General features: G+C 44.8%; 1 protein-coding gene across 20 annotated transcripts in view; it reads left to right on the forward strand.

Annotated features, from left to right (window-relative positions):
• Positions 1 to 19,985, forward strand: part of FOXP1 (forkhead box P1) — a 569,896-nt gene extending 549,911 nt beyond the window's left edge. For 12 of the 20 annotated variants that reach the window (XM_036331567.1, XM_036331559.1, XM_036331558.1 and 9 more), the window contains 6 exons: positions 72 to 151; positions 752 to 853; positions 4,922 to 5,091; positions 6,197 to 6,266; positions 9,963 to 10,129; positions 15,584 to 19,985. In XM_036331567.1, coding sequence (XP_036187460.1) covers positions 72 to 151; positions 752 to 853; positions 4,922 to 5,091; positions 6,197 to 6,266; positions 9,963 to 10,129; positions 15,584 to 15,728 — 734 coding nt within the window. In that variant the 3' untranslated portion in view covers positions 15,729 to 19,985. The other 8 variants (XM_036331563.1, XM_036331566.1, XM_036331564.1 and 5 more) reach the window with 8 other exon arrangements.
• Positions 19,986 to 22,613: the final 2,628 nt, after the last annotated feature.

Genomic DNA, 22,613 nt, shown 5'->3' on the forward strand with positions numbered 1-22,613 from the left:
GCAATATGCTGTTCTTGTAGACCAGCTTCTTTTTTAAGAGGGATAATTAACAGGACGATGTTCTTATTTAGCAGATATTGCGCAGAACCAAGAATTTTATAAGAATGCAGAAGTTAGACCACCATTCACATACGCATCTTTAATTAGGCAGGTAAGTAAATAACAGTATATGAAATTATATCAAAAGGTGTATGTGTACATGGAGGTATCATACTGATGAAGTAGATTAAAAACCACTTAGTATGCAGGCATGCTAAAACCTGGTCTATAAGGTTTTTTAAAACTGCAATATATAACATAATTGCTTTTGATTGAGTATTACAATACGATGTGATTATTAGGAAATTCATTTCACACAACAGTGAAAATGAGCCTGTTTAAAGATGGCAAGTCAATTATCACAAGCCACAGTAATCTCTGATCCCAGAATTAATCTGAGCTCTAAATAATTACTGAGCTTTAATCAGCTAGTGAAATGTTTTGCATTTCTCTTTGATTCTGCTTTATGAATGACTAATAAATTAATATTTCTGTAGAGAAACAGAAATAAAAACTCAAAACAATTACATAATTTCATTTTGAATTTTGCTATTGAACTGTTAAATACAACCATTAATCTTAGATCATTTTGGAAACCTTTCTCAGGATTTAGCTCTGAATCATGGTTATTTTATATTTTCAAGAAACTGTATAATGACGATTCTGCTGATTTGGTCATAAATTATCTTTCTCTGTTATTTTGGCTTCCCAGGCCATTCTCGAGTCTCCGGAAAAGCAGCTGACACTAAACGAGATCTATAACTGGTTCACACGAATGTTTGCTTACTTCCGCCGCAACGCGGCCACGTGGAAGGTAAGCCTTCTCGCAGGCCTGTTTAGTCTTGCTTCTTGCCATTTATAGAAGAGTTTGTTGTTGAAAAAATGCAGTTGTTGTACGTTACATTTACATTGTTTGGGTCCACTGGAAGAACCTAATTTGATTGAGGAAATAGTTCAGTTGTGGTTGAAATCCTGGGATGGAAGACTCCCATCACAGTGCATCCGAGGGTTGGATGGACCAGCCAATGAAAGCATCTCCCTCTGGTTGGAATATGTAGGGAGAAGGAGCAGGGGACACTGTTGCCCACATTCTGAGGTTGTCCTATTACCTATACAAACTTCATGCCTTTAGGTCTTTAGCCACCACCAATATTTGCAGAATTGCATAGATCACTTTTTTTAATGCCATTAAGGATCTGGAGAAATGACCAGACAAACTTGACATAACATTCATTGGTTGGATAACATCTTAACCCAGCTACTGGAGGAAGTTTGCAATCCAAGTACTAGCACTATATGTGGGAGCTATTGCAGGAGAACACAATATATTCTTTATTAAATTTTTTTGGTTTTTAAGTCAAGAGACTGTCCATTAGAGATTCATAGATACTCTGGAAAAGCAAAATAACTTCTGGATTATGTAACTTCACCATAACCCCATTTGCTTTAAAACAGGTCTAATTCCATAGGTCCATGTGGATACCCCCAAACAAAGCATGAAGTCATATGACATACCTCATTTTCAGTTCAGCAGTTGGTTCATAGATGCCATTAGTATTTATTCAGTTGTGTTAGAATAAGCCCTCACAAAATTTTAGACTCCCCACTTTCAATTTCTTGGTCTCTAATATTTTTGCTATAGAAAAAGACACATATGATATTTGTGGGTTGTTGTTTTGTTAGTGTTTTGGGGTTTGTTTGGGTTTTTTTGCATTTTTACTACCTATAGTTCTTATAATCCCTAAATGTCAAAACATTTAGGTATATTTAAAATGGAAATATTATAGGATATTTTACATGTCATTGTTTAAAATATGATAGAGATTTATTATGGGGAGCAAGGAAAACTTTCTTTGCTTGAAATAAATGTCTTCATTGCTACTTTCTTAATTTTATGAGAGAAAAACACAAGCAAAAACAGAAATCATATTACCTCCGTTACAATCTTGATAAATTAGCATTATAAAAGAAAATATTTGTAACCATAGGATTCTTCAAGTTTACAGAGCCCTGGATATCTAGTGTGGCCCAAGTCATCTTTATTATTTCCATTAAGACTCATGGGCGCTGAAGGGAACCTGTGTTCAAAATTCTGCCCTCTTCCTCCGCCTGTCTTGGGAGATAAAATACAAAGGATGTTTAGCTATGAATGCTTTTCTAAATTTAGGAAGTGTAGCCTGAAACAGACATTTTCTTCAAATTACCTTTGATAAATAGCAAATAATTACATTTAAAAATAAGTATCAGTTGTGAATATGATATTTAAGCTCAGATCTTTAGAGTTAACTTTTTCATTTTTTGCAAACTATAGGAAAAAGTGATGTTTATATAAATGCTCCTAGTACTTAATGACCCATCAGTCCGTATAATTTTCTCTCCGTGTCCCTGTTTGTATTGTGGTCTTAGACAAAAGATGAAATGCCCAGAGAAGGTGACCAGCGAAAAGAGCTAACTCAGCTTTTGGGGAAACTTGATTTTTTTGTTGTTGTTGCTTTTGCTTAGATGTGCAACATCATTAAAAAAGAAACTTAACTTTTGACTTTACATCTTTGCTGACCTGGCTCTGCGGTGGCACTGACCTAAAGCAGTCCTCTCTGCAGACATGGCTCTTTAGATCTGCTCACTTCCAGCCACACAAATGACTGGGGTGAGGAGAGATGTTGACTCTTTCCCACTTAGGTCTCCTATGTGTGTCCAGGCTCTGTCTGGTTTGTTTTTTAAGGAAATGTGGGTTTATTTATTTATTTCAACTTCCTCAGTGTTGTTCTAGGTGATAACAGTAGATGCTTAGCATCCATGAAAATATGTTTATTTAGAGACCAGACTGCAATTTATATGCAAAAAAAGTTGTCTTACCAAGTACAGTTATAACATGTCAAACATTTTTCAGAGGTTTTTATTTTGTTATGTGTTTTTGTTTTTTGATGCAAGACTCTCAGACCTCTCCCTGAACCAGGGTTCCTTTTGCAATCAGCTGGGTGCGTGCACCTGCCCCCATTACACTGACATTCTCCAGGGCTTCTCGAGAATTTGTCCTGTGGACGCTCCTGTGAGCAAGTTCATGAGGCCGTGAATAAAACTAGCCTCCTTATCTTCTAAACATTCCACATCAGAAAAGAAAAATCCATCATTATCTCATTTGACTCCTCAGAGTCACCCGTGGTGATTATTAAGATTTATCATTTGCAGGATACTTTAGAGAGGGCCGTTGCGGGTAGTAGAAGCGGAGGGGCACAGTGTTTGAGCCGCAGCCGTGGTATTGGAGTTAAGGGCTGTGGGCAGTGTGCATGAGGCCTGATGCACGCATCAGCTTCTCACGCCCATGTGCCACCTACATATTCCCTATAAGAAGGTTTTGAGTAAATGACATGGTCTCTTCGTAATGTCCTCATGTCTAATTCTGTGTCTAGATCAGTAAGTGCAACAGGAGGACTAGAGAAATGAGGCCACATGATCGCTGCACCGAAAGGCGTGGGTTCCCCTGACGTTCAAGGGAGAGATGCTGAGAGCTCTCCGCCCCTCACTGGGACCCTCCTCTCTGATAGAGTTCTATAGGTGTCAAGGCTCTCCGCTGAGGGATGGGCAGCAGTGACTGGTTTTAGCCATAAGAAAGAAGCGTGTCTGTAGAAACGTCAATGTTGGAATATCATCATTTTCCCATTGAGAATGATTCTACTCATGTTCCTTTGGCATCTTCTCAGTTAATTAAGGTACTTGCCCATAGTAAGGGCCAACTTTTGTGTAGATTCCAGAAGGTAAGGCATACCTTGATGATGGATGCTGATCCTTCGGGGGTTCTTTCACCCCCGACCCCCGCTCCAGTCAGCCCCAGGAGGGACACTCTCAATGGTGAAATCCAATTTAGACTTCTTCCTAATTAATCTGAGAAAACCCATAGATGATTTTAAAGACAAAACTTTAACAAACAAACAGAAAAAGAACAAAATGTATTGAATAATAATAATTGTGTCTTCATCTTTCCTGGTTTAAAAAATAGAAACAAGCTGCCCTTTTATGGGAGGTCAGTGAGTTTAAAGGGACAGTTGTATGCTGCTCATACTTCCTTATTTTGAAGTCACATGAACAATATTTTCAGATTTTTACTGTGAAATCTATTTTGGGCTTCTATGCATATTAATTTTTTTTGCTTCTGGATCACTATGATCTGAGACTAGACTAAAATGCCAAAGTACAATTAACGGATGGTTTTGGTTTTTACCTTTGCTTTTGGAAAAGGCACTCTGGACCACAGAAGGTTGTCCACGGGGGTGGTAACTACAGCTCTTGGGGATGGTTTTACAAATGTGGACTGTTAGGCTGAATTTACTGCTGTTTTTGGAGTCTTTTCTCATAGAAAATGTAAATGTTCTCTCTTTTATACTTGCTGCAGAATGCAGTGCGTCATAATCTTAGTCTCCACAAGTGTTTTGTGCGAGTAGAGAACGTTAAAGGGGCGGTATGGACAGTGGATGAAGTAGAGTTCCAAAAACGAAGGCCACAAAAGATCAGTGGGTACGTCCACCACGTTTAAACTTCTCAGCCCAGCTTGGATTGTGCTAACAAGTGTAACGTAGAGGCTTTGGCTGCTAGACGGTGTTAGACCCAAGAACTGGTTTCACGTTGTCTCAGTTAAGGGAAGCAAAAAAGCATTCCATCCCTCCTGTCGTATACCCACCAGTCCCCGCCCTGCTTGCCAGTCTTTGTTGCATCACATGCTAGTAGCTTTTAGGTGGCAATGCATATTAACCCTCACAAACCATTTGCTTATGCTTATTGCATTTTATTTTCTTTTTCCTGTTCCCTGTATTGGATGTCTGTTCTGCCCCCAACCCCGTCTCCTTTTGTTGCCCCTTCATCTCCTTTGCTGCTGCTCCTCCCCCAGGGTGCCATTCGCACCAACCTCTCACTGCATAAGTGCTTTATCAGAGTAGAGGATGAGTGTGGGTCCTTTTGGACAGTTGATGATGAAGAGTTTAAACGTGGCCGCCATATTCAACGAGGCCGTCCTCGCAAATACTGCCCCGATGAAAACTTTGACGAGCTTGTCGCACAGTAAGAGCCTTTAACTTGCTTTTGTTTTTTGTTTTCTGCTGTTGCTTTGGCTTTGCATGGTGGACTCATCCCATGTAGTTTCGCATCTCACCGGGTGGCAGCGCCACCGCCTGCTCCAGGAGCTGAACCGTGTGACCTGCACGTTCCCTCGGTTCTCCTTGGAACACCAGTGCCTTGAGCAATGCTTTTTTGATGTCTTTAATGCAAATACTGGTCACCTTTTGATTCGGCAGCTAACAGGGGCCCTGTCACTAAATACTTCTGTGTGACTCGTAATCCCCCCAAGTAAGAAGGAAGCTTTATTTAGAGTTAAACTTGTACTTGGGTAAATTTCCTCCTGTTTTTGCTTACTCAGAATAATAATATAATGTAGGGAGTGTTTGATTAAAGTGCTCCAAGCTTAGGAAAGAAATGGATGTCAGTGTGTATCCTTCCTCTACTGGCCCGATAAGTGGAGGTACTTCTGACCGGAGCCACTCCTTCCCCGCAGTATCTCCTCTGTGGTCATTTAATATTTTTACTCTCCCAGGTTAGAGATTTCCTTAGGACAGTTTCTTGTCTTCAGTCACTGGACCAGCATTAAATAGCCTCCTGCCTCCCAGACTTGGCTGTGTAAGAGCACCCTCAGCCTGCGGGCAGCAGCCCTCCCCCGACACAGCCTTCCCGTCTCCTCCAGGAACCGGCCTCGGAGGCTGCCCAGGAGCCGCGGGCCCTTCCCCACGTCCTCCGCAGCTCAGGTCCTGGAGAGACGCAGCCAGGAGTCGAGTCCGGCCCTTAGCCGAGGCCCAGGACTCTGCTCTCTGTCGGAGTGGCAGCTTTACAAACTGACGGAGGCCAGTATTTTGTGGCACAAAAATTCATCAATGGAGGGAGTGCCCATTACTTAAGCTGCAGTTTTACGCCCAGTTTCCTTGAAAAGCAAAAGCTGTTTTCCTAGAGGAGTTCACAGACCAACCCCATACACCCAGGAGACATGGAGCAAGGCCCCTCTGGTTTGATAGCGGGGATGTTTCTGATTTGGAAGGATGCCAGAAAGCTTGAACAAAACGTAGCTAGGAACTCGGGGGTGATTGCATTTAACTTGAGTTTTCTTTCTCTTGTGCAGTAACCCTTCCCTCATTAAAAACATGCAGAGCAGCCACGCCTACTGCACGCCTCTCAACGCGGCTTTGCAGGTAAGATCGATGGCCGTCCGGAGCGTGCGCAGGGGCAGTGCCTCCCCGCTCATCTCACAATATATTAGCCTCCCTCTAATTAGATATTAAATTTTAATTCCGTTAAACTTTTTTCTTAAGTGCACAAAGCATCGTCCTCCCTGGAGGCAAACACATCGGCTGCTTCAGCGTTAGCAGGATGCTTAGCATTTTGAATATTGTGGCAAAAAAATTAAAAGTTCACTTATTAATATTTATCAGCGGTATCATAATTTCCATCCTCTTATTTCAGAATTTCACTTGAGGCAAAAATACCACAAGTGTAATTACTGCAGCACAGCTATTAATGTGCTGGCGATAGGCCGCCGTCACGTGCCTCCTATTGTTCCGGCTCCACAGAGAAAGCAGGGCTTTTCATTTCTCCTTTTCAAGTCTGTTTCGGCACCTTTCCTCTGCTGTGGGCGGGGGCGCGGGGGTCCGCTGTGGGTCGCTGAGTGATAGGAAGTTGTGGTGTGTAAGTGAGGGGGTGCTGCAGGAACCCCACGTTCGGCAGATTGCGGGGCCGCCGCGGCACGGGGTGCCTTTCCTCTGGCGGATGCGGCCCTGAGCGCTGTGCTGGGGTGAGGCCGGCCGAGCAGGAGGGAGATCACCAGCAAACAGGAGTTCCCAGGGCAGCGCTCACACCTTGCGCACCTCTGCGTCCTTGCTCCTCAGTTCCCAGGCAGTGGTCATTTTGGAAGCCGCGGGGGACTGCAGGGCCCTCAGGCACATGCCTGGGAGGGACCCAAGCCCCTCAGCAGTTCCCAGGTCGCCTGTCCCTGTGGCCAGGGGTCCTGATGGAACTTGACCCACCTAGATGGTTCTGGAACACAGATCCAGGGAGCCTTGATAGCTTTTACATGACATATCATATAGCTGGAGCTGCGGACCACGGAAGACCTTTTCAGCATGCATTCTGGATGGGGCTGTATCATCCTAAAATGGGCTCTTTGCTATTACAGTGTCTTGTGCCCCTCCAAAGGCCTTCGCACATAAACAGATATTCATACTTCATGTGAAGGCGGCACAAATTCAGAAGCAAAAGTTTTTAAAAAGCTCCTTACGGGATGATAATGAACCTCTGGTTGAGACACTTGGCACTATGGGAAAGGGCTGGGTTACAGAGGAGACGATGGTGGGAACCTGGCTTCACGGCTCGTTAACCTGTGTTTATTGAGCACCTACTCCACGTCCCACAGTGACTCCCCAGGTCACCGGGCAGAGGCTCAGGCTCCCAGAATGGATGGCACGCCTTTTACACAGTTTCCGTGCGGAGGCAAATTCACTGAACTTAGCTTTTCAGTAATTATATTTATTTATTCTTAGCCTGAACCAAATCCACCAGGAGGAACTACTCTCTGCATTTCTTTTAATTACTTGTAGTTTACACAGTAACTTTAGAAAAGCAAATGAAAGCACGCTTAGATGCCGCCACTGTAAATACCACTCATTAGCGACTTATTTTCCCTGGAGTCTTGTGAACTGTGAATTTAAAGACTGCTCTGCTCTATCTGGAAAAGTATTAAGATTACAAGCACATTTTACATTCACGAGGCGGAAAGGGGAAAAAAGCAGCGAACCTCCGTCCTCTGGGCTCCCTCACTGTGACTGATTCAGTCAGCATGCTCCGTGGCTCCAGAGCCACACACGCCTCTCTCCAAACACTTGTTTTCCGCACCCTCTGCCCCTCCTGTTCTCTCCGAGGCCCCCAGTGCTGCTGCCATTCCCAGGACCCTGACCCCACAAGGAAGTGAGTGGGTCATCGGTGCCCTCTCCTCGCTCTGTGTGGACCACGGTCATCAGGAAACTCTGCTGTGCAAATTCAGTACAGACCCCCAGCAGGCCTGCCTTCCCGTCATCGCCTGCGTCCGTTTCCAAGACGAGTAGGAATCACAGCGGAGCAGCACCTGACAAAGACCCCTGTGTGACATGCGTGCTGTACGGTATAGAAAATAGGACAGCAGGATCCACTACAGAAATGTAACACGGGACTTGGGACAGATTGCGTTATGCTTTGACAAAGGGAAGTAACTAAGGGTAACTGTAAAGCTCCATATTTACAGACGCCTTTCCCCGAGGGTCCCGGGGCGCTCACACCCAGGAGCGATGGCTCCTCGGGCTTCAGCAGGGTGCCTGAAGCACATCGTGTTGTTGGCAGAGGTGCCACTTGGGTATGAAACCACATACTGTGCACAGGACCATCCATGTCAGTAAGTCCATCGTACAAATTGCCATCCAGCTTTGCTGAGGTGGCACCAGCTACCGGAGGAACCACTTGTTCAGGCATAAGCAGTTTCTAACCTTGTTGCGGTGGCGGGGCTGGGGCGGGGGGGGGGGGGGGGGCGCGTTGCTTTGATCATTCACTCAACAAAGAACGTTGCAGCAGCTCTGCTGTGCAGCAGGCACCAGGTCCCTGTGGGTCGTTCTGTAAGGGGACAAGCTGGTTCTCTTCACTTACATCTTCCCTGTTTGAGCGTCAGTGTAAGTGCCTGCCTTCTGGATGCCTTTCGCCACCGTGACTGTCGGGCCTCTGCCCCAGTGTTGTGATCCAGTCCTAGTCGGAATGGCCGCAGATAGGACACGTTGAGAGCCAAGGAGAAAGGACCCCAAGTTGATTGCCCTGTCAACTGGGTGACCAACTCATCCCCAAGAGCACATTCTCATAAACATTTCTATTTTATTTCTCAGCTTTTGACTCGAGAAGCTGCTAAAATACAAGCTAGAGATGGCCCCACTTTGACCATGTTGCAGCTGTCTAATGAAATGACCCAGTGAGAGCCGATCTGGGAGTATTTCCAGGGAAGAGACTCAGATGATAGTCCCAGCAGAGCTTTCAAGTGAACAGTGGTCCACAATAAGTTCAGGATTGTTTTTTCATTTCCATACTTTTTTGCTGACACTCATTTGGACTGACTGTCACCTTCAATATAGATCTACTTAAGTTCCCAAAAGAAATACAATTTAGAGCTTCCTTTTGGCAGAGATTTATCTGTCTGTCTGTCTGTCTATCTATCTATCTATCTATCTATCTATTTATTTTTAGTCCTAACATTCTAGGTGATTAGTTGGTCTGAGAGTGAAAGATTTGTGGGTGTTACCTTCAACCAGTTTCTCAAACTACAGTAAACAAATTAAAAAAAAAAACCATTAAAACAGAAATGATGGGGGAAGATAAAAATTGATTCCAATTCTATAATCTCTTCCTCCTCTATAGGATCTACGAAGTAATGTTTATGGAAGTTCTCATAAGTTTGAGCTGTGCAGCCAGAATAATGTGATCAAATCTCTAATATCCAATACTGGAGTCATCAAAGTGGATAAAGAAATGAAAATTCCATTACATTTCCCTGTGATCTGGAAATATTCAGTTGCTCTTGAAAAAAGGCAGCAGACACAAACCTCATATTAGATGGCGTTGTCTGGACCATGTGACTCTGCTCAGCAAGGCTGATGGAGTCTCCCTCCCTGTGGGTGTCTGATCCCCCAGGGAGCGCTTTGAAACTAAGCTTGGGACGTGTGTCACAAATCTTACTTTTAAAGCAAAATGCTTGTCACTAGAAACGTGAATTTGCCAACCACACTACAAAGAGCTTAAGCTGAAGATGATTGCCTACACCCTTCATGAGTAGGTCCCCTCTCTGCATCCTGCATCCTAATTGTTCTCTCGGTTGATGACAGGCTTCCATGGCTGAGAACAGTATACCTCTGTACACTACCGCTTCCATGGGGAACCCCACTCTGGGCGGCCTGGCCAGCGGCATGCGGGAAGAGCTGAACGGGGCGGTGGAGCACGCCAACAGCACCGAGAGCGACAGCAGCCCCGGCAGGTCCCCCGTGCAGGCCGTGTGAGTATTGTCCCCAGAGACCTCTGCGCCAGACTCCCGCCTCCCTGTCCTATGTGCACACAAGCCTTTCTGTGGCCACTTTTTTACACCTTTTCTATAATTTTTTATTTCCCAGAACCCAGTGCTTCTGGAAACATTTAGCTTGCTTAGCAGCATTTTCTAACTTTCCCATGAAAAGGGCCGGCTTCATGCAGCACTACAGGTGTGCATAGCAATAGAGTGAGTGTCAGGTTGCTTTTCTGCCCTCTGCCTGGCATCCCGGGCCATTATTTCCACCCTCTGCCTCCCACCCTACTTTGTCCCCTGAAGTCAGTGTGCACCACTGTGCAGCAGTTTGGTGTGTTCAGGTCTCGGGGACGCTGCACCTGCCAGGGAGAAAGGGATGCTGTCTGCCTGCTTGTGGGATGAACTTCACTGTGAGCACAGTGCCAGAGCGCTATTCCCAGGCAGCAATGATGGCACAAATGAAAGGCAGCATGATTGATAGGTTGCGGTTAAAATCAGAAGGAAAATTAATAGGAGCATTCTAGCAGCAGACGGCAGTATAATGAGCACACACGTGACTGAGTGAAGTGAGGGCCGTGGCTGTCCATGCTGAATGTGAATGGCCCAGGAGCAGGCAGACCCGGCAAAGGCTTCAGACCCGGTGGGGGGTCAGGGGAGGGAACAGGTAGACCTGACAGTGCCCAGTTTCTCGGGAAAAGGTCAAAAAGAAGAGAAACCACACTCCCCCAAATGACTGGGTGGGTGGGGGGTCATAGAATGAGTCTGCCTTTTAGCAAGTGGCTGCAAAACGATGCCCACCTTACAGAATAAACTAGCTCAGGGTGTGCCTACTGTCAGCCCCTAGAAGAAGCTGCTTGACTACACAGACTTTCTGAATTACTGATTAACATCTTCTTTGAAGATTATTTGAGCAATAGGAATGGAATATATGACCTGTAGCAATTAGCAACAGAATGAATTGGCATCTAATGACATAAAAAATGCTGTCTGCCAGGGTAGGTGTTGGGTTAGTGGGGGGATCTGCAATTTGATTATTTAGCATTTGGTTTAAGCCCAAAGTGATCTATCTGAAAAGGATTTTTAATGCTGGAAATGACTGTTAGTTTATAGGAATAGTCGCTTAGCCTTTTCTCACCATTATTCCGAGAGATGTTCCCACAGAGCAGCCGTGGGCAAACGACGGCCCGCGGGCCGGATCCGGCCCGTTTGAAATGAATAAAACTAAAAAAAAAAAAAGACCGTACCCTTTTATGTAATGATGTTTACTTTGAATTTATATTAGTTCACACAAACACTCCATCCATGCTTTTGTTCCGGCCCTCCGGTCCAGTTTAAGAACCCATTGTGGCCCTCGAGTCAAAACGTTTGCCCACCCCTGCCATAGATCATGCTTTCTAACGCAGCCTGGGGTTTCTGTTGTATCACACGTTTTCATCTTTAAATCGTTGTCATGACAGGAGTATTTATTCGGATATTAAGGAAGTTCAGAGCAAATATAAATTGCTATATAAGCTATTCAAGAAATACTCATTAGAGCAAAAATATCTGAAGTTATTGAATGAAAGGATACTATGTCTCATAATCCTATGGAGTCCAAGGTTTAGTTGATGTATATTTCTATTATTTAGTTTGAAGGATCACTTAAAAAAAAAAAAAAAAGAAAGAAATTTGGATAAAAACCTCTGGCAACATTTTAGAGTAATGTGACTTTTGCTGTACAAGATAAAGTCACTACAAAGTTAATTTGTTTAACAGCTTTGAATTAACCCCAGTATTACCAGAAACCATGTTTTACAGCAGTCAGCATAATTTTTAACAAAATAAAGGTTTCAACTGCTTTTTTTTAAAAAAAGAAACCCTACATAAAGACTTTAAAATGCATATGATTTTTTGCTCAAATCTCACAGGTTCACACTGTTTGCTAAATATAATCATATGTCAATAGCATATTCCCTGTGCCTGCTATCAGTGTCATAGACTGTTACTCTTTTTGACCCCATATTTCCATTAAGCAGGTTCTGTAATGGCATAGTTTCCATTCTTGTCCAATGTGCATTACCCTGCTATGATGCAAATTGTTTCTTAACTGTTGCAGTCTATTGGAATAAATCAAGCTGTAAACTTTACAGCAAGGCTTAAAGGACCTTGTTAGTGCCGTAGCCCAGCTAATGTCTGGTGTTGAAACAGAACTCGGCATTCTTACTGTTTCTGTGACACTCAAATACCATTACATTTTGTTTCTCTTTTGAAACCCTAGAAAGTAGACGCATAATTATGGCTTTGGGGCATTATACTTTTATCCTGATAGGAGCTAAAGGAGTTACAAAGCAAAATACTGCAAGCTCTGCACACACCCTGGGATCACAATGCCGTTAAACACCAGCCAGCTTCAGTTAAAAGCGCTGTTCCCAGCGTGGCTAAACAAAGGAATTACTCGGACGTGAGAGCGGAAATGTGTGGTTTTAGTCCTTCGCTGGTAGCCCTTTGGGAAGTAGGAGTTGGAGAGAAAGTGGGGCGGGTGTGTGGGGCTGGTCTGCAAGAGAAGAGGCGAGGCCTGCAGCTCCTGTTTCTGGAGACACGTGGGTGAGTGAAGCCTGTGCCTCACCCGAAGCGCATCCCGCACGGAAGGCCAGGCCCGTCCGTCCACGGTCTGAGCGCCGCGGGCCTGTGCTGCTGCGCTTGCACTCAGCATCTGCGGGCCGGAAGCTGATGTCACTCTGGTGTGTGGTCTGGTTGTCACACAGCAAGTCTCATCAGTTCACGTTGGTTGGGGACCGGCCTGCACTGGGCACTGGGATTGAGCCAGTAGGCGTGCATGATAGGGTCATAACCTGTGTCTTTGGGATGCTAATAATCTCACTGAGATTTGGCTGCACATTTAGGGGAGGGGGGAATACTCCCTAACGTGAACTGTGTCGGCAGGCTGATGATTTTTATTTATTTCATTTTGCCCAGCAAAATATTTGTCAGTCTAACACTATAAAGCAAGAACTTCCTGATGACTGTTGGATTTCTTCTAGGTCCTCCTGCCCCCTCCAGTCCATAGTCTTATATCATCTCAGCATCATCAAATTCAGATTTGTAAACCTGAAAAGTTTTAATAAATATGACAAAAAAAATTTACAGTAATATTGGTGCTGATGAGGTTGAGTCTAAATTGATATAGTCCCTTTGGAAATGATTATCACAACAAATCATAAGAACCATAATGATGTTGTGGCCTTTGCTCTAACAGTTTCATTCTTAGAAAATTATCCTAAAGAGGTGAATCAACAGAGGGAGAAAGATTCATGGATAGAAGTCGCCACTGTGTTCTGCAAAGAGCAGGAGGGGAAGCCACAAACAGAGCAGTGAGGCTCCAGGTCCCGTGTGAATGGCGTCTCACCGGGCCGTGAAGAGTGTCACTGGAGAGCCAACAACACAGACGATGGTCTTCCCGCTGTATTCACAGGATATGGAAACATGACCCCACATGGAGAGGATAGGCAAAAACCAAAGACCTCCCCTCATTAGGAGTATGGGAGCCTTTTTTTAAAAAAGGAATAATAATCAGTACACCTACCTAATCCTTCCCAGAAGAGTGCAGGGGATCCTGCCGGGGCCGACGGTCCAGGCATGTCCCGCATGGTGTGCAGTGGGCAGGAAGGATGCCATGCTCGGGACTGCTTCCAGCCTGAAATTCTTACTAAGTTTTGAACCACAGTTTCACTTTACAGAGGGCTCTGCAAGTTATGTAGCCAGTCCAGGCCTCACTGTAGGAGCACAGACAAATAGGACCATCGGAAAACTGAAAGTAGATGGGCCACAACTAGTGAAGCGTGTTATTGCACAGCTTAGCTACATTTTATTTTGCAAGTAGTTTTTAAGAATACGGCACGATTTAGGAAAGCGCTTCATCCTGCCCGCTGCCCCCTCCGCTCTCGGTTCGGAATCTGGGTTTCCTGAAGGTTCGCAGGGTCAGGGGCAGCACACAGCACTCCTGTTTGTTGTAAGTGGCTCAGGTGGCCTTCGGGTTTGGGCACAGCATCAATTACCCAGGAAGCCAGCCCTCCATCCACAGGAACACCTCTTATCACTAATAATAACTGATAATATCAGTTACAACATCCTCCCTTCTGCCGCTGTCCCAGGAAGGGCCTTTAACTCAGCAGAATGGCTCTTTTACATATCAGAGCCCTGTAACACAAAGTAATTTGTATTTGCAAAGGCCTGGCTGTAAATATGATTTACGAACATTTCTCAGTTTTTATCAGAGTGATGTCCTGCCATCCCTGTGGGCCCCTCCAGCTGAGCCGCGCTCAGTCCCTGATGAGGCGGTGGCGGCCTCCTCCAGGCCCTTGCGCTGCCCCAGCGGCCTCCTGTGGGGCCTTGTTTACAGCTGACAGCCTTACTATTCTGATGGGGGCTCTGCTTTCTTATCATCTTGTTGTATTGAGGGAGCATTTTCCTCTTCGTTTGTGTTTCCTGGCAGGGCTTTTCTTGCCTTATTGACAGTTTGTAAAAATATGCATTAATTTGGAGTTTCAAGCATGTATCATGGTGTCTCTTTGCTGTGTTTGCTTGAAGTTGATTAATGATAGGACTTCACTTGGGTCGTTCTCGGGAGAGTTCTCTCGCGGGGTCCGCATGCTAACGAGCAAAGCAGCACAGCCTCCGCTCTCGCGGCCGCCAGCCGCCGCTGCCCCACAGATTCCTAGTTCGCGTGGTGACGTGATTTGTAGTCATCACCCAGGATGCCACAAGGGCGCCAGTTTCCTGTGCTCAGTGTGGTCCTCCGACCAGCAGCATCACCAGGGAGCGTGTGCACATGCAGTCTCAGGCCCCCCAGGCCCGCTGAGTCACAGGTGCTTCCTCATAAACCCTCAGGGAATGGGGTGCCCAGGCCTGAGGCCCCTGGGAGGATAGCCACTCAGCCCAGAGACCGCCACGTGCCAGCCACCAGGGCGGGAGCACCTCCTGTGGCCAGGGCCTGCTCTGGGCTGTCCTGTCTGGTGGCCTGGCCTACGCCTGGCCTTGAGCATTTGAAATGTGGTCAGTGCAGTGGAGACACTGAATTTTTTTACATTCTGTTTTTTTAAATATATTTTATTGGTTTTCACAGAGAGGAAGGAGAGGGACAGAGAGACAGAAACATCGATGAGAGAGACACATGGATCAGCCGCCTCCTGCACACTCCCTACTGGGGACGTGCCTGCAACCCAGGTGCATGCCCTTGGCCGGAATCCAACCTGGGGCCCTTGAGTCGGCAGGCCGACGCTCTATCCACTGAGCCACACCGGTTAGGGCAAGACACTGAATTTTAAGTTGCATTAATTTTCATTTAAATAGCCACCGTGGCTAGCGCCGCTGTGTTGGACAGTGTGGTCCTAGATGTGCTTTTGTGTTGTGCAAAACGGCTAAATTGCACTGGGCGGGCCGTTCTCTCAGTGACCTTGTCCTTGCTTCCAGACATCCTGTGCACGTCAAGGAGGAGCCCCTGGACCCGGAGGAAGCCGAAGGGCCTCTGTCCTTAGTGACCACAGCCAACCACAGTCCAGATTTTGACCAGGACAGAGATTACGAAGACGAAGCAGTAAATGAGGACATGGAATGAACGTCTGGGTAGGCCGACCCCAAAAATGAAGATTGGAAAAAAACAAAACCTGTCAAAAATGAGCAGTGACATTGTTCTCCATTTGCTGTACAGTCTGGAGGAGTCACACTGCATTTTGACAAAACTCTGAAAGGTGTAACTCAGTGCCATCCAGAACCCCATTTGGGAGTATTTTTGATTTTTCTACTTTTTGTTGAAAAAAGGAATTTGTACTCTGTGCATTGGATGGACTTGTTTGGTACTTGGGATTTTCCTCTCTTAACAGTCAACATCTGTTGTAAATTTGCTAAACTGATTCGCTTTTAGCAGCAGACTTTGAACTGCAGTCCTGCCGACGTTGGACCCTGAGGACACCCACCTGAGCATGCGCACCTAGGCTGCAGCCACGCCTCCCCGGCAGCGGCGGTCCAGTCCGTGGGTGCCTGCGCGCACAGCACTGCATGCTGATTGTCACTGCCTTTACTCCTGCGCGGGGTTTTGTTTGTTTGGGTTTTTTGCTTCCAGTTGGGATGGGGAAGGCCTTTGTGTGTTTATTGGGGGGAGGGGGTTAAAAATTATCCCAGACTTTTTAATGTACTGCTTTTTCTTCTTATTGCTCCTCCTCTACCATTTTCAGTTCTGACCTCAGGCCTCCGCTGGGCCCGCGGCCTCCTGGAGGCTTCACGTTCTCTGTACCTTGTGATGAATGTTACAGGTGTTTTTATTATACAACGCTGAATGTCATTTCTTGTTGGTAGTTTTCTGTCACTCATTCCATTTTTCTTCAGACATCACCATGTTTTCTCTGAAGTCAGAAAACATTCCGTTTTGGTCTTTTTCAAAAAGGTCCCAAATGCTGCACTCTACACATGCAGGTCCTTGCGCAGAGGGGGCCTGCAGAGAGAGAATGGATGACAGAAAAGCGTGGGCTCGGGAGCAGTGCAGGGTCCGCCACAAGCAGGCAGGAGCGGGAAGGGCCGGCTCAGACCCGCCGCGTTGATTTTGCAGCTGCCTTCGTCCTCGGGGAACGCCACAGCGTCCCAGCAGCGCCAGGAAAAGGAGCTCCCCACACATCTCATCATCTGGAGACTGACCTCTGGCTGTTGGAGGCTCCCTGTGTGGAGCCCGGGGACCAGCCGTGCTAAACCTGTGCGGGTCGCTTTGTTTGCAAAGCGGCCAGAAAGCTGCTTCCGAGCAGCTCTGCTGAAGGTGGTGGTGGTGGTGGATTTAAGCATCCGTTCAGACCTGCTTGGTGGCATCAATCTGTGTGAATGCAAATTAGATTTCAGATGGAACTTGTGGGAGTTAATGGAGACCGAGTTCAGCAGACGCTAAAGTGTTCATTTCACACGTGCAGATTTGCTGCTGCAGCTCAGTGTGTGTGCCATGTGACCACACCAGCCCAGTGTCAAAACTGACGTAGGAGACACGGAGCGAGGGGCGGTCCAGCGGGCCTCTGGGGCGGGGGCGCGGGGTGGGAGGGCTGCGCCAGTGCCGCCGGCCTGGAACGCTGCGCGCCCGCAGCCTGCGCCCTCCGCCTCGGTTGCTCCTGGAGGACCGTCGCTCTTGTTTTTAGTTTGAGAGCCCTTTGGAGCTTAATTTATATTCTTTGTACCTTTTTTTCTAAAATTACCAAAGATATTACACAAAGGTAAATTATGTTCTCTGTTTTATGCTTTATCTGATGAAGCCAAATATCCTCTTATTGTTGATCAAAGGAGGCGAAAGAATTTAGAGGCGATTGATGAGATGTAGGCTGTTGCTAAGCTGAGGAAGAGCTGCTCCTTCGTAAATTTAGAAGGCCAAGCAGATGATGGAACCAAAGTTGTTACTTTTTTTAGTTGGTTTTTTTCTCTGCTGTATCTCTACAAAGACCAAAATTCATTCTTGCAAAGAGATATTATGGGGCTAGTGAGATAAAAATAGGACACAGTATTAGAGCAGTAAACAAAGGAAGGGAGTCCCGTCTCAAAAACGCACGCCGGTGCCCTGAGAACCAGCGTGTCCGGCGGATGAGACGTTGCCACGAACTCAGAGGTGGAGCTGCACCGTCCGGTGTTAGCCCGAGAGCACGCTTTCTGAAGGAGACCGGATGCCACGCTGCTTTAAGGACTGTGCTGTGGTCACTGTGGTAATCTTGGTTTCTCTTGGCATATATCCTCTTTCCTTATTTTGTTTAAAGATTTTTTTTTTCTTTTTTTTCTGATTAGGCTTTCGCCAGCATTTTTCATTTTTTAAAAAAGTAACACTCCTGTCCACTCGTAAGCTTGGTACAAAAACTCCTGTGGCGGTTGACTTGGAAGCGTCTCGGCTTTCTGTACCGGCGCAGCCTGTGGCCACGCGAGACCGTCAGCCTTCCCGGCCACGCAGCTCGGGGTGCAGGCAGCAGCCAGCGGGGCCGGGGAGGGGGCCCTGTGCTTCTCAACGGAGTGGTTGCTGGTTAGTTTGGTATTCAAAAGAGGATACAAATCTGGTAGATTAGTTCATTCTCAGCATGTGTAGCTAGACATGAGTAAAGATAACAGCATGAGAAACTGTTAGTACGCATACCTCAGTTCAAACCTTAGGGAATGATTAAAATTTAAAAAAAAGTCACTCAGTTGCACTTAGTCGTATGTCTTGCATGCTTAGTCTAAAGACTGTAGCAAAAGGTAAAAAGGAAAAATTAGACTTTACATATCGTTGCAGGTATCATAGCCTTGCAGGAGAACCAACTGAAAAAAATTCTCAGGCTTTACAGCAAGCAAACTTCGCTCAGATTTTTACACTTCTGATTCTGTACCCCGGGGGCTGTCCCGGTCGCTTCCCCGGGGATGGTTTATTATGTTGTACATATATCCCAACGTGTCTGTGTGAATCTTCGTCTTTTTGGGGGAGGGAGGAGGGCGGTTCTTTTTTTAGGTATTGTTCCTAAAAAGGAATAAATGCATACACCTGTTTGTCAAAACACTTGCTTTTTGTGCAACTGCTTTATATTCATGATACTTAAAAAATAGCTTTGGGGAAAAACTACTGTATGTAATGGAATTGCAGAATATGCTGCACATGTATTTTATTTAGTTATCCTTGCTTTAAGAATATTGGGTGACATTTCCTGACACGTGGGAGAGAGAAATTCCCTAACCTTTTTTTCTTTTGCTTTTAAATTGTAACATAGTTAACAGACTTTTTTCCCCCTCTTCTCATTGGTTGGAGCATTTTGTACAGGTTTTTTTGTGCGTGTGTGCGTGCGTGTGGGCATGTGTGTTAATCTGTTTTTTGATACATTCCTAACCATTGTGTCTATCCTACACTGCCTTCCTGGTGATCTTAAACAAGTTCATACATTTGAAAAGAGGAAAAAAAATGTTTTAAACAATGTTTTCTCCTGCTGCAGTAAATATTTTGCATGATGAAATTGCAGGGTCACACTTTCAGAGTTTATCAGTGAAGTGGTGATTAATGGCGAGGAGTGTCAAAGCTATTGAACGTTTTGTATTAAAAAAAAAAAAAAACTTTACAAGGTGCCAAAATGTAAACACAATTTGTTACATATTTTTTTCCAAGGAAAAGCATACTTTCGGGACATAGTCCCTCGTATCAGGCAAATGCACTGTCAGGCATGCCGACCCATCCCTCTGGTCCCTAGAGCCTGTGCCGCCAGCCGAGTTCCGCTGCGGGACCAAGGGCCGCCAGCCGGCCCCACGGACAGGACAGCTCTGACACCGCCACATCCCATCACCCCGTCACCAACACCCTGGATTCTTAACCCCCCAAATGATGTAAATCGCTAGCTTTTTTATTGTGAAAAAAAAAGTTCAATATTTCCTCTCCTTTCCACCTTCCAGCTGAGCTCCATTTCCAAGGGTGCAGAGAACATGCGTTGTAAGGGTTTGCAGAGCTGCTGCCTTTTGGTTAATGGTACACCCTGTTGACACTTTGGATGTGCTTGCGAGTTGGTTTTGCTTTTTTATCCTGAGAATGAGACTTGTAACCTAAAGGCATCCGTGGGCCCAATGCAGTTCACACGGTCTCCCACCCAGACGCCGGGCGAAGGCGGCACAGCGGGACCGTGCTCGCCCCGCTTCGAGGGTGGGCGCTGCCAGTAACAGGAATCTTTCTGTTTTGTTTTGTTTTGATAAGACATAAAAGAAACTCATTCCTTGACATCAACTGTAATTCCATCATTCCGTGTCTGTGGATGCAGACAATAAAAAAAGTGTGTAGTCAGTACTGATTACTGACATGATAGCATTCTCAAATGCAATAAAATGCTGGTTGTTCACACTGGTGGTAAAAGTCGCCACAGCCTGAGCTTCTTTCCCCTTCTCACCGGCTGGTCCTGTCTGTTGGGCATGTGCCCTGGGTTTCGTCAGCTGCTTCCAACACGGAATTAAAATCATTGGGAACAGAGAGCTTTCAGCATCACGGAGGCCTGAAGCTCTCGTCCTCAGGGACAGCCTCCACTTAGAGAACTGGGAGAACAGGAACGAGGCGGCTACCTTTTCTCTCAAGGAAGCACACCCTTATTTTTCTTCATCAAATTTTATAGAGAAAAACAAAATGTTTAATAACTAGCATTAAGAGCAAACTGAAATTTCAGAGGAAAGCAATATCATGAATAATTCATTAGAACTTCACATCTGCAAGATTAGTCATCCAAATAAAATGCTAATGTCAAAAACATGCACCGTCTATAATATTCTCATCAAGAAATCTTTTTGCATATAATGATAAATGCTTAGAACAAATGATTTTATAAAAATATTCTATAAAAAATATGTTAGATTAGTGCACTCAGTGAAGGAAACATAGAGCACCAGTAACCTCATATTCCAGAAAAACCATCTTGATCTTGAGATTTTTAAAAAACTGCATATCCTTAATAAAATTTCTTTTTAATGTTATATTGTATACACTAACGATTAATGAATTCGGGCATCATCTTTCAGTAAAAATTAAATTGGTCTATGGCAGCAATTTTCAACATTTTCTCTCTCACAGCACACATAACCTAATCGCCAAAATTCTGTGTTAAACCAAAAAAATGTGTTTTTTTGCTGATCCAGCCAAAAAAAGTATAATTTTGATTCACACTAGATGGCTAGTTGGTTCTTGTCATTTCTTCAAATATGTTTTATTGATTTATTTAGAGAGAAAAGGAGGGAGAAAAAAACATGCAAACATCGATGAGAGAGAAAAATCAACCGGCTGCCTCCTGCACTCCCCCACTGAGGATCAAGCCCACAACCTGGGCATGTGCCCGACCAGGAATCGAACCAGTGACCTTTTGGAACACGGGACAACGCTCAACCGACTGAGCCACACTGACCTGGTTGGCTGTTGTCATTTTTTATTTGACCATCTAAGGGAAAAGAAGTCAGTTCCCGGTATTTTTAAACAGGTGTTACATGCTTTAAAAATTCTTACAGCACATGGGTTGAATTCTCGAGTCTATTGAAAGCAGCACGTGGCCAAAGTGTGGTAATAAAAACCGTTACCTGCGTGGTTCTGAGCACATCACACAAGCGAAGGGACTTGGAGATGGACCTTGCCGCCTTTACTTGGCAAGACGCTGACATGCTGAGGAGACAGTAAACGCTCTCCTGGCGGTGTTTCAGGGAAACCATTGTTCTCATGTCCGTGTTGCTGTGCAGCTGCAGGGGGTCCCCTCCTCTTGGGCAGGCGGGCCAGGCGGGCTGCAGCCCAGAAGTCCTCTCCCTGGTAATGAGCGAAACCTCAGACCCTCAGTTCTCGCCTGGCGAACTAAGAATGTACGAGTTAACAGATTCCTTAAATGCCAGGCTTACACAATGCTGCCCACAGCATGTGCAGCGGTTGAGGTTAAATATGTACACATATTTGAATAAGCTGAAGGACCCACACCAGGCATGACTGCATTAGTGATGATGCTGCAGGTTGATACCTAGTACAGTTTTTAATTGAATGTCAGGAACTGTTCTAAAGCACAATCATCATCTTTTACATATTCCAGACTTTTACTTTACTCAGGTAAACCAGGCAGCAAACCCAAAATACAGGTTTTTCTTTTAAATGAGGACTTTTATATAAAGAGCCTAAATTCTTAGGAATACCAGTTTCACACCAACACAGATACATGAGAGTAACACCCACTTCTCAAACAAACAAACAAAAAAATCAAACCAAAGTATAATTAGTCTTACTAGATTTTGTCTTTGATATTACACATTTATGTTCAGGGTAGTGATCACAATTTATCATTGTAGTTGCGTCAAATAAAAGTATTCCTTGTTAAAGTGAAGTTGGGCCTGATACTTTCATTTAAGGAATTGACTGATTGATGAAAGGTTTAAGACAGAATTCACATTGGAGGGAAATTGAGTCACATTGAAAACACGGGTTTAACTGGAACAATAGTTGGATTAGAAAGCCATCACTATAAATATCACCTACTTTATTTTTAAGCAATATTTGATTTTTTAAAGAAGCAAAACCTATTGTAAAATGACCTTCAATAATTATATATATATATATATATATATATATATATATATATAATATTTACATAATGGATATTTTCATTTGAAATTACCAGTCTTTTTTTTTTTTTTTTGGCTCATACTGAGAATATAAGGAAGGAAGAAGACTTGCTTCAAGTTATAATGGTAATTTGAAGGTAACTGATCTTTCGAGAATTAATTTCGGCCAAAGCAATAATCACTATTTACCAGTGTGTGACATTTTTATCACTCATCATATTAGCAAATTTCCATCGAAAATGCTAAAATGGTTCGTCATAAGGCAGATAACTGCTCTAGCTGTAAAAATGACCAACACAAGTGCCGGTGTTCAAACATTAAATTATACTGTAATTAATAAAGACAGTTAAACTGCCTACTAGCAACAGCAATTTAGGTAACCACATTTGATCGGCTATAAATTGTA

The sequence above is a fragment of the Myotis myotis genome, unplaced genomic scaffold (assembly GCF_014108235.1).
Source record: "Myotis myotis isolate mMyoMyo1 unplaced genomic scaffold, mMyoMyo1.p scaffold_m19_p_13, whole genome shotgun sequence".
NCBI classification, from domain to species: domain Eukaryota; kingdom Metazoa; phylum Chordata; class Mammalia; order Chiroptera; family Vespertilionidae; genus Myotis; species Myotis myotis.